Source organism: Podarcis erhardii (genome assembly GCF_964252035.2).
Source record: "Podarcis erhardii genome assembly, chromosome: 16".
NCBI classification, from domain to species: Eukaryota; Metazoa; Chordata; class Lepidosauria; order Squamata; family Lacertidae; genus Podarcis; species Podarcis erhardii.
This window is the reverse complement of record NC_138514.1, coordinates 33,880,840-33,893,419: the sequence shown is the minus strand read 5'-3', so window position 1 is coordinate 33,893,419 and position 12,580 is coordinate 33,880,840. Positions and strand designations below refer to the sequence as shown.

At 46.0% G+C, this 12,580-nt stretch overlaps 1 protein-coding gene across 1 annotated transcript in view; it reads left to right on the top strand.

The window, feature by feature from the left end:
• Positions 1-12,580, top strand: part of APPBP2 (amyloid beta precursor protein binding protein 2) — a 38,597-nt gene that overhangs the window by 14,815 nt on the left and 11,202 nt on the right. The window contains exons 2-4 of the mRNA XM_081844161.1: positions 7,114-7,202; positions 9,147-9,298; positions 9,937-10,060. Coding sequence (XP_081700287.1) covers positions 7,114-7,202; positions 9,147-9,298; positions 9,937-10,060 — 365 coding nt within the window. The remainder of the gene's footprint in view (positions 1-7,113; positions 7,203-9,146; positions 9,299-9,936; positions 10,061-12,580) is intronic.

Genomic DNA, 12,580 nt, shown 5'->3' with positions numbered 1-12,580 from the left:
CATATCTTGACCTTGGCACCCATCTAATGGCACATGATAGGGCAGGTTTCTTCTTTCTGGGTACAGTTGCCTAGATGTGAAGAAGAGTTGTAATGTTAAGCTAGCATTGCTGTACTGAATGCTAGAATCTCAACATGAAATTGCAAACAAAAGCCTAAAAAAAAAATGGAGCAAGAGCTGAAACAAATTCAGTAAATAAATCTGCAGTAGGTAGATGACTGCACTATTCTGCCTTGCAGCACACTTGTCAGGATTGCTGAGAAATGAAGCATTTTTCAAATGCGCTGTAAAAATGTTGAACATTACTATTTGCAAGCCTGAACCAGGATTCGACAGTGCAACAATCATTGTACACTTGTTAGTTTAGCGAAGTCATGAATGATTATGGTCCAGATATTGTATTTGACTTTTTTCATCTTGGGGGCGAAAAAAATTCTCAAAGGCCTGACCTACTTCCACAGGATTTATATATTTTAAAAGGCTAATTATCTAGCTATGGGCTGGCCTGGATTTTGGCAGGCAGCTGGAAATGAAAGTGAGCCTACATTGTTGCTGCTATGTGCTGCTATGTGGAACACTAAAATGGGTCTAAGTTAATGGACAATTACAGTGTTGTGGTGTTAGAATGTCTAAATGGGGACCATGGGGACCCATTTTCAAATCTGGCATGAAGCTCTCACTGTGTGACTTTAGCCCAGTCCCAGCTTAATCTTCCTCACAGGGTTGTTGTGAGGATAACTGGGGAGAGGGAGAAAGTTTCAATCAGTATTGTTCTTCCCCCTCCCAAAAAATCTGGAGTTTAGAAGTTAGGAGCCAATTCTGGTGGATCGGACCAAAGGTCTGTCTATCCATGCCTCTCCCAAGCTGGTATCCTTCAGATGTTTTTACTTCCCCTGCCAGCAGGACCAATGAACAAGTTTGACTCCAAAATATGGAGGGGGGTACCTGGTTGGGGAGGACTGATCAAGCCCAGTGCTCCATCTCCAGTAATGGAGCCACCAGCATACATTTTAAAAGGTAAAGCAGTGATAAATACAGATAACATCATTAGAAAAGTCATAATATGGGCAACTCCACACTTACACTTGCTCATCTTGTGCCCGATGTGTACACACAGCGCCAGGAAATAATTACCATATTTTTCGCTCTATAAGACACAGCAGACCACAAGATGCACCTAGTTTTTGGAGGAGGAAAACAAGAAAAAAAAATCTGAATCTCAGAAGCCAGAACAGCAAGAGGGATCGCTGTGCGGTGAAAGCAGCGATCCCTCTTGATGTTCTGGCTTCTAGGATAGCTGTGCAGCCTGCGTTCGCTCCATAAGACGCACACACATTTCCCCTTACTTTTTAGGAGGGAAAAAGTGAGTCTTAAAGAGCAAAAAATACGGTAATTCAATTCATATCCAGAAATGGCGGGAGAGAGCTGGAAAGTCCTTGTGGCTCACAAGGAGACCCTCCGTGGATCCCAAAGAAGTGAAGAAGTTCTGAAGAGGGTGGAGGTGCGGTGGGGCTTTGTTTGGGATGCTCAGCCTCCCTGCTTAACAGCTGGTGTGTGGGATAGCACAACAGCAGCTGCTTTCCCATGTGTCCTCTAGCCTCCTGCCAGCCCCAGAGCTTCCATTCTAGTTGTGGATATTTTGGGATACAGTATGGATTGAAGAAAGAGGGGTAGAAAGGGTGTCTAGAGGTGTGTGCGGTCCTCTGGAATGTAACCCCCATGTAAGTGGGGGGTCACCTGTATCCTATTTAAAACAATACACAAAACTGTGCATCTAAAAGTTGCAGACCTTTGCCTACCACTGAAAAGTTAGTGCCAAGCCTCCCTGGAGGAGGATGTTCTAGAGTCAGGGCAGGGGGCACAAGGATAAGGACCTCTGTTGCCTGTCCTTATCTAATTCAGCATTGAATGGCAAAGATAAGGAGGGAGAACGAGAACAGCTCCCTGAAGAAGAAGATCTCAGCATCCAGGCAAGTTTATTCAGGAAAAGGTGGTAACTTAGTCCTCTATGACTTAAGAGAATATCTGTGTGTCCCAGAACAAATTCATATTTAAGAAGTTCAGAGGTGATGGGAAAGCTTATCTTTTCAGAGACATTTGTTTGCCACTTTCATATTTGAGGAGGCCCAAAATTACTTCCTAAGGAACCTGAAGATTCCCCAGAACACAACTGGAACGGAGCTTTTCAAAGGAAACAGATCATTCAATTACATCTTTGCATTAACTTTCAAATATCCTCCTCCCCACCACCACATCAAATCACTCGATTTTTCACACCATTTGGGTATATATCGTTGAAATCCTGCCACAGATACATTTCGTTTAAACATGTTTGTTGGTATTTAAGGAAAGAGATTAACAGTGATATGCCAAGCTGTCAGAATTTCTGATAAGGTTAATAAAGACCAAGGCAGCCTTCCAAAACAGCTTAATCCTTGTGGGTGAAACTGGCAAATTATGAGTCGAGAAGCCTTTCTGCTTCTTCTTTGGAGGGAAAAAAGAGGAGTCTTTAGACCTAGTAAACAAGCAACCCGGAGTTTTGTACTGTGTTACAGCTTATACATATATATCATAGTTGCTGACAGGTATCTAGTGTATTAAAGCCATTGTGATTGCTCAATGTGTTTCATCAAGTTCACTCATATTATTTGGTGTGATACATTCAGTTAGTGCAAAGAAGCTAGGGGATCAGGAATATAGATGTAGACTCACAGGCTCCATCTCATGCAAAAGTTCCCTTCCCCCATAGTTTGTATTAACCCTAGTGTAGAATCATTCATATATTGGTGCTAACCAAGGTTTACGGTATCCTTTTTAACCCTATGTGAGACCATGCTTTGAGGTAGCTTTGCAAGCCATAGGAGGCAATTCTGGGTAGCATCATTTGCGATTAGTGCCAGCATGCCCACAACACTATCCTACACTAAAGGAAACCTTGGGAAAGTGTCTACAAAGCCACTGTGTATGCCAGATTTTAGGAGATTGGAAACACGTTTACATTGGGCCATTGAGAACAATGGGATTTTCTCTCAAGTAAATGTGTATAAAATCGCCTTATCAACCTGCCTGCACATTATGATCAATGGAAGAGGCAGTCCTGGTGGTCCCTAGGTTAACTGAGTTGTGTGGTTCAGGTGCCCTTTTCAGTGGTGGCTCCACATCTGTGGTATGACTGCACCACTGAGATGTGTCTCGCCCCAACTTAGTATTGTTTCAGGCATCTGTTTTTTGTTGGTTTTTTTTTAAAAAAAACATATTTCACTAGGATTTTAGTGGCTAATGAGGTAATTGTGCTACTTATGAAGTATATAAGAATTACTTTATTGATTTACTATGCTTTCATATTATTATTATTTTTTAGTAAACTGTCAGTATAGAATCTTTCATAAAACTGCATCCTTGAACATACTTCGCTTTGACCTATATTCCTAAGAACTGCAGACATTTTAAGCTTTAGCTGTGTTGCATCCTCATTATGTTTTCTCCCATCCTTTGCAGGGTAGAAAAAGAGTTTTGTTTTCTAAAAAAAAACCTGCTGTGGATCTATGTAAACAAGCTCTCAAAACTTCCTAGAGTTCAACAGCCTTTGTGGGAATTCCCTTCCATATAAATGTTTGGCAGCCAACCAGTTAGGTTGGCAGTCCGGATCAAAGTTTGCCACTTCTTGGGGAGCTTTAATAGGTGATAGGCTTTTTGAAGCACTTGTCATGCATGGTCACTGAATAATCAAGCACAGCTTCTAGCTATTCACACCAGCAGTAAAGATGCTTGGAAATCTCATTTCCCCCAAGGTTGTTGTACATAGAAAGTGCACATGCTGGAGTATTTGCAACACAATTTCTGTAAAGTAAAATGGAATACCCTGAGGATTACAGTGGACGCTTGGGTTGCAAACATGATCCGTGCGGGATGTGCGACCGCCAAAACCCGTAAGTAACCCGTTCAGTACTTACGGGTTTCGGCGGCCCACAACCCGAGAAAACACAACCTAAAGCATCTGAGGTATGACTGTACTACAAAGAGCAGAGGTTTTCACTTTTTGGAGTCCAGTGCTCCCTTGACCAACTACATTCTTTCTGCGGCACCCCATCGGGGCTCAGGAGCCCAGTTATGTCCCCCCTTGCCTGCAGAGCTGGCAGCCTCTCACCCTTTTTCAAAAACCCTCCCTTGTGGAGTGTTCCCTCAGCCTCCTCTCCTCTCCCCTCTCCTTGGAGTGGTAGCCGCAGCTACCACCCCTTGTCCCCCCCCCACGCCCCAAAGAGAGGTGCATCATCACACTGCCCCCACAGGGGCCTGAGAAGAGGATGTCATAGAGCAGGGGTCAGCAGGGTTTACCGGCAATGGGCCAGATCACTCCCATGGAGATCATGCGTGGGCTGGACTGGCGCAGTGCAACGCCGGATATCGTGTCTGCGCATGTCCGCGGCACCGGAAATTGCTTCTGCGCATGCCCAGACGCCGGAAATCTCCCCTGCACAGAAGCGATTTTCGGCGTCTGGACATGCACAGATGCAATTTCTAGTATCTGCATGTGTGCAGACGCAATTTCCGCTCAGCAAGTCCCTATGCCGGTTTAGCGCAGCATGTGGGGGACTTGCCAAGCGGGCAGCTCGGTTCAGGGGCAGCTCGTGGGCCTGTAAAACGATCTTCATGGGCTGCATCCGGCCCATGGGCCGCACGTTGCCAACCCCTGTCAGAGCATGGGGTTGCCAGTGTGGTGCCCACATGCCCCCAGGGGTCTTCCCTGGCGTCCCCAGGATTCTTCCCCCTGCAGAAAGTAAGCTTAAAAGTTTTTCTTGTTGCCTTTGAAATAGTTTGTTCTGAATGCTTGGTTGCAGTGTGTGTGTATCATGCCTTTGGCAAGTTTCTCCAGTTTTGCTGGTGACCCCTGACATAGAAGCATAGTGAAACAGTCTTGCCAATGTCTATTAAAAGCTACTGGCTCGTACACTGATATTGTTGTTTTTAAGTACCCTACAGACATGGTCGGTGTAAGTCATTTGTGGCATGACAACACAGAAAGGAATGGGGGAAAGAAACCTCTCAGGGTTCAGTTTATAATAAATTGAGCCATATCATGGTTAAGGAAACCTAACTGTGGCTTTCTGCTGTCTCTGTGAAGTGACAAACCACCGTTTGCAATTGGCTGGCAAACCAGAATCTGAAACCATAGTTTGAAAGCCATGGTTTGGTCACTTTGGTGTGATGTCTGAATTGTCAGGCTATCACTATAGAAGGGCAGGTGTTTAAACCCTTGTTAGCACAAAGCATGATTTGGCTTGATGCCTGAACAAGCTTTCTTTTCCTATTGCCTGGAAGCAGTTCTTTTTTGCCATGGGCAAGTCAATACTGGACTATTTACAAGCCTGACGTCCTGGGACGGGATGGTAGAGCAAATGCTTTGCATGCAGAAGGTCCCAGGTTCAATCCTTGGTTGTCTCTGTTTAAATACTGGTCCAGTAGCAGCTGATAACAGAGACCCTTCCTAACCAGAGATCTTGGAAGAATTGCTGCCAGTCAAAGTAGACAGCACTGGGCTGGATGGACCAGTAGTCTGAGCTAGTATAAGCCAGCTTCCTATAGCCACAGAGGAGAGACCATAGCTGAGTGGTAGAGCACCTGCTTTGCATGCAGATGGTTCCAGGTTCAATCTCCAGAACCTCCACGTAAGGCTGTCAAAAAATTCCGTCTGAAAATCTGATATGCTTCTGCTGGTCAATGTAGGCAATACAAGAGTTCAGTGAACCCATGCTCTGACTTAGCAAGCTGCACTTATACAGTGGTACCTCGGGTTACATACGCTTCAGGTTACATACACTTCAGGTTACAGACTCTGCTAACTCAGAAATAGTACCTTGGGTTAAGAACTTTGCTTCAGGACGAGAACAGAAATCGTGCAGCAGCGGCACTGTGGCAGTGGGAGGCCCCATTAGCTAAAGTGGTGCTTCAGGTCAAGAACAGTTTCAGGTTAAGAACGGACCACCAGAACAAATTAAGTACTTAACCCGAGGTACCACTGTACTAACAAAATGCAGTCCTTTAAAAAAAAGAAAACCCTTAAACAATATTTTCCTGATGTAGACATTTTTTACAACAGTGCTTTTTCTAGTAGCTTCAGTCCCCAGAGAATGGGGCAGACTGCTGGACTTCAGAAAAACATGCAACGTAGTAAACAAAATTTTGCTGGCTTATCCTCTGTGTACTGAGGGGTGTGTGTGTGGAAGTAATGCACTTTACTTGGCAAAGCGAAGCGAAAAAAGCTGTCAAAGCCTGATGGCTCACATGAGTGTTACAAAGAACAAATACTCTACAATCCAGAAAGCTTTTTTTATCTTGTAGGTTCCTTCCTCTCCTCCTTGTGATTAATTCTGGCAAGCAAAGCTATGCAACTCACTGCCCTTGCCATATAACTTTGCCCCTTGTGGCCCAGCAATACCATCACAGCTGGCAAAGTGGATGGGACCAGACAGATAACTTGTTAGGTTAAGCTTAAACCATGAGCAGAGACATGTTTATGGGAGGGCAAATGGGGCAGTTGCCTAGGGCAGCAAAGCTGAGAAGGTGGCATTTGTATCGCTCTCTATTGCCATGTGCATACCACCTGCAGTAACCACCACAGGGTGCAAGGCGGGTCGCATGCCTAGTTCTTTGACAGGAGAGGCTTTGCCCTGCTGCTGCCGCCCCTACTGCTTCCAAAACCACACCTGAGGAAGGAGGCGGGCAGCGGATGGAGAGAAAGAGCACACTACCACATGGGATGGTGAGGCCTTTGGGACTTGCACTCCAAAGTTGAGTCAAGGTATCCCCAACACACATGCAAAGAGGAAGGAATTTGGTGCTTGTGTGCTCTCTTGAGGTTGCGCATAAACAAGTTCCTGGGAGGATATACCGGTACCACTTCTGCCCAGGGTGGTAGACACCATAAAAATGCACCACTGGTCATTAGGTGTACCAAGTAGCCTGATTTTGTGTGAGGAGCAATGTTTTGTGACCCTGTTCATCAGCGGAAAGCAGCCATGCCCTGAGCTAGAACAAACAGTGTGCCACACTCCTGGCTTGATATTTATGTCCCTCAGTACAACACATAAAACTCTTTTCTCCCTCTTCCTGCAGCTTTACCAACAAGGCCGACTATGCCAGCTGGGTAGTGAATTCTGCGAACTGGAAGTTTTTGCAAAGGTGCTTCGAGCTTTAGATAAAAGGTAAGTCAGTGCTTACAAAAATGGCAGCTCCTCTCACTTTGCAAGATGAACATTTCCCCCTATAAAACATAACTGGATGTAGCCCAATCACCACTGAGCGTTTTTGAGCCCCACCAGTTTCAGTGCTTAACTCTCTGGTCAGAATCAGTGGGTGCTTAGTGCTTAGAATGTGACTGGATAGCACCCACCCTTCTGCATAAAGTGCCCTGCCCAATAAATTTGTGTTTTGCAGCTGCTTTCAGCCATGACTTCCTATTGGTTAGCTTGGCTACCAGCATGTAAATACAGTAGTCATGTTCTGACTTAAAAGACATAGCTTTCTAAAGATTTTAACCTAGATGTTTATCACAAATATGCCATATAGTGTAATCCTAATAAATTTAAGCACCATTGGGTTTAGCAGAACCCATAGGTAAATGTATCTACAGCAGAAGCTTTCTTTAAAGCTTAGTTTAAGACAGAGGGAGTGACATCTCCCTGGCCTAGGCAGGCAATGGTCAGAATCTACTAATGAGCCTTTCCTCTTCTATGTGTGTTCTCTTTTGAGCTTTCCTGTCTTGAGTCCAGAACAAAATTTAAACACAAAAGAAGACACAGACACAACTCTCCCAAGTTCTCTATGTATGTCAGAGAACATAGGAGAGAGGAAGGGAATCACAGGCAACCACAAATAAACCAAACTAAAGAAGCTTTCTCTAACTGGATTTGGTATCCTCTGCTACTGTGGGCAAGGAAAGGTTTGTGGGGGTGGGGGGAAGAAAAGCAAAATTCTCCCCAAAGCATGTTTTTGTTCTTCTGCTTAACAGCCCTGTTAACAGGCTCCGGCAGCTGCTTTTGTGTCGGGGTGGTGGAAGTTTGATTGATTAAGAGCTCTCAGCCTTGTGGTGCTCGCATAATTCATGTGGCTGATATTGGCTGTAGCAGGAATTCCGGATGATGGATTGCTTCCTGTTTTTGCAAATCTGGGCTGGAGGTGGCATTTTGGATTTTTTTGTGTGAAAATTGCAGGGTTTGGGGGGGGGGGGGTCTTCTACCCCACCCCATCTCAAGGACACAGCATAAATCTGTTCTGTGCTGTAAAATGCAGCAGCTGTTTGTGTTTGAGTGTGTACGTGCTAATCGTAAATGAATATTAAGCTTTTCTGAGTTCCTGTATTATGGCAAAGAGAGAAGGTGTTGTACCCAACTAAGTCCTACCATTGAAATGACTGTAAGTTAGTCATACCTATTAACTTTGGTGGCTCTGCTCTGAGTAGGACTAGCACTGGATACCACCCATGGATACAGGGAGGGCAGGGAATGCATCTGTTCCAAAGGGCTTAACCAGATTGTAATTTGTGGTCTCTTTATTTTTTAGTACAGAGTTTTTCAACCTTTTTGAGTCCATGGCTCCCTTAACCAACTACATTCTTTCTGAGGCACCCCTGTGGGACTCAGGAGCCCAGTTATGTCACCCCTTGCCTGCAGAGCTGGAAGCCTCTCACCCTTTTTCAAACACCCTCCTTTGTGGAGTGTTCCTTCAGCCTCCTCCCCTCTCCTTAGGAGTACTCCGGGCAGCTACTGCTGCTGTCCCTGGCCTCCAAACTGCCCCGTCAAACAGCTGTGCAAGCCTTTGGGAGGCAGAGACGCGAGGGCATCAGAGAAAGGAGGGAAGGAAAGAGGGTCAGAGGCCTGTGTTGCCCGCAGCACCTCTGACCATCATTCACGGCACCCCAGGGTGCTACAGCACACTGGTTGAAAACCACTGCTTTAGTAAATGGCTTGATAGTTCAGTGCCTGTTGGTTAAAACAGAAACTCACATTGCAGTTCCCAAGGAGCAAGCCCCTTAAACTCATTGGAGCTTATCCCCGGTAAGCACACCTTTGGTCTGCAGTTACAAAGTGTTTGTTGGAAGGAGGTAAAACGTTTTTATCTTCTCCCTCTTCCTTCTGTTTCCCTTTCAGACATCTACTTCATCACTGTTTTCAGGCATTGATGGACCATGGAGTAAAGGTGGCATCTGTGTTGGCCTATTCATTCAGCAGGAGGTGTTCCTACATAGCAGAATCAGATGCTACTGTAAAAGAAAAAGCTATCCAGATTGGATTTGTCTTAGGTAACTGTGAATAGGAGATTAATCTATCTTGCTTGCTTGGAACTCAGTAAGAGGCACATGAAGAAGAAACTGAAATAAGATTTTCTTTCTCTCCTATTACATATTTTACTAAGGATGTCGTCATGCTGCAGTTCGCATGGCTGCTGAAAGGCAGTACTGCAAAGTACAGCATGACCATAAACTGGGCGAGGAAGAGGGAACCAGAGATGGAGGCAAACAGGGACCTGGCCTAGGCCAGCGAGTGGAGGTTCAGAGGGGTAAGGAGTAGGCAGTGTTGGCGAGTGAAGCGAGAAGGGGAGCAGCCTATAGAACACTGTTTCTCAAACTTGGGTCCCCAGCTGTTGTTGGACTACAACTCCCATCACTCCTAGTTAACATCACCAGTGATGATGGGAGTTGTAGTCCAACAACAGCTGGGGACCCAAGTTTGAAAGAGGGGAAAAAACTGCTGGGGGGAGGGGAGAGAAAGTAAATAAATTGCTCAATACCTTTCTTCAAAAGAAAGTCAATACTGCATGGCTTGGATCCAGAGAATTGCCCAACTGCTAACAATAGTAAATAAATAAAGCATGGGCCCTTGTCTATGGTAATGGCACCCTGGTTGCACAACACCTTGTCCATGTCCATTGCCTTTGTAGGAGGCTTCCTCTCGGACGCCGGCTGGTACAGCGATGCTGAGAAGGTCTTCCTCTCCTGCCTTCAGTTATGTACACTTCACGACGAGATGCTCCACTGGTTTCGTGCGGTCGAGTGTTGCGTGAGGTAAGCCCTGTCCCCATTTTTTAGCAAAGGGGTAAGATGCTCATGCTGCAGGGTGTGTCTGTGCTTAACGCGAGTAAATTATGAAGTGGCCATGATGACTAGTTAATGGGCTGCTGTTCATGGAGGCCACCTGTGTAGATAGTGGAGGCCTTTCCTAATGCCTATCCATCCCCAGTGACAGTGCCTCTCACGGGACAGAGAATAGCTAGTGCAGGGGTCAGGCAGGTTAGCACACCTTTTGCTTCCTGTCCTTCCCTCTGGTTGCCATGGTCTGTGTTTCTGCTTCATCCTGCGCTTTAAAGCACATACATTTCTGCTCCATGGCTTAGATGGCTTTAAAAGGGGCCAAACAAATTCCAGAGCAGTCAGTGACTCCTGCAGCGATGGCTATGTTCTACTTTCTACAGTCGGAGAAAGTATGCCTGTGGATACGAGTTGCTGGGAATCGCAAGGAAGGAGAGTGCTGCTGAACTCAGGTCCTGCCTGCAGGCTTCCCATGGGCACCTGCTTGGCCAAAGTAAGGAAAAAGCATTGGACCAGGTGGGCCGCTTATCATAGCCAGCAGAGCTCTCCTTACATTCTTCTGGGATTGCCCTCCGGAGACCCAAATTGGACCTCCCCAGGGTTTCCAGCCAGTCCTGCGCAATGGCTGCTGGAGTGGGATTCATCGGCAAGCAATCTTGGGAGATGACGTGCATCTGTGAGTGTGTACGGTTAGCCGATCACTCACCCTCCCTATTCCCAGAGTTGCTCTTCCATAAAACTAGTGGCTGACAAGGGTCAATTGAGACTACCCGTAGCTGGAAGCCTTACAATACAAAGCTCGTGGTGATGGTTCTTTGGGGTCATTTGCAGCCCCGTGGGTGTGACTGCACCCCATGATTCCCCATTCAGAGAACCACACTTACAGGTAAGGAACCTGTTCTTCCTCCACTGTCCCAAGGACCTCTTTGTTACCTAGTCTGCAGTTGTTTAAAAAATAAATAAATCCGAGGCCTGGGAAGTACGGACTGCATGTTCAGGGCCATGGTCTCAATCAATCTTGCTGTGTGCCGCTGATGTGCAAACAAGGTGACATTTCCTCCCTGGAGAGCCAGGTCACTGCTGTCCCCCTCGTCCTCCGCCTGCTTCTTATTGACTCTTGGGGGATTGTGCTGACTTAATGCTTAGCTGTGATTTCCTGCGTATCCTTGTACTGCAGAACTGGCAGAGGACTTTGTCGTTTAAAAAAAAAAAGTCTGGAAGAGGAGACAGACCCTATTCCTGTTTTATTAATATGTGCAACTCAATACATTAATAGCATTCCAGTACAAGATGGCTGTTTGGAATTATTCCTAGTCGTCCTTGCAAGAACACACTCACCTGATCGGGGCTTCGTTGAATGCTTTATATCCACTTTTAGGCTTTCCCTAATAAATTACTAGGGACGCAGGTGGCGCAGTGGGTTAAACCACAGAGCCTAGGGCTTGCCGATCAGAAGGTCGGCGGTTCGAATCCCCGCGACGGGTGAGCTCCCGTTGCTCGGTCCCTGCTCCTGCCAACCTAGCAGTTCAAAAGCACGAAGTGCAAGTAGATAAATAGGTACCTCTCCGGCGGGAAGGTAAACGGCATTTCCGTGCGCTGCTCTGGTTCGCCAGAAGCGACTTAGTCATGCTGGCCACATGACCCGGAAGCTGTATGCCGGCTCCCTCGGCCAATAAAGCGAGATGAGCGCCGCAACCCCAGAGTCGGCCACGACTGGACCTAATGGTCAGGGGTCCCTTTACCTTTGGATTAAACAGAGTAACATTCACTTGCTAGGAATTGAGATCTATGGTGGGAATGAACTTTCAGATATCTTACCACTCCCCCCCCCAAAAAAAAAAGTTTTGCCTTTTTGCCTGCTCTGTCATGGGGAGAAGCTTCTTTGGTTGCTCTGGAGCAGACATGTCCAGGTCGTCTAAAAGCCAAGAGCCTCCCCCCCCTCTCCTGGGAGGCATCTTAAAGTGGGTGAGGGGAGGCTATTTGAACAGGAGGGTGATTGTGGCGGCACTCCTTCCAGTGCTTTCAGTCACATGCAGGCTGTGTATACACCATAGGTTTTATCTCTTTATTGTTTTATAAAAAATATTTCTATACTGGAATTTCATTTTAAAAATTCAAAGATGTTTACAACAATTAAAAATACATTAAGAACAATACAAAAAAAGACCACCAGCTGACTTACTATGAAACATATTTTTCTTGTCTGCATAAGCCTGACAGCAAAGCAAAGTCTTCAGCAAACACTGGAAAGTCATTTAAAGCACATTCCTCCCTCCAAAGAATCCTGGAAACTGTAGTTTATTAAGGGTGCTTGGAGTTGTTCTGTGAGGGGTGAACTGCTGTTCCCAAGATTCTTTTGGTGGTGGGAGGGAATGTGCTTTAAACGTGTGATGTCTATGGAGCTGCAGTGCATTGTAAGATAACCCTTAATCTCTGGCCAGTTTATTGGTGTCACACACTCACTGTATTAAATGGTCAGATTACCAGAGGCATGTG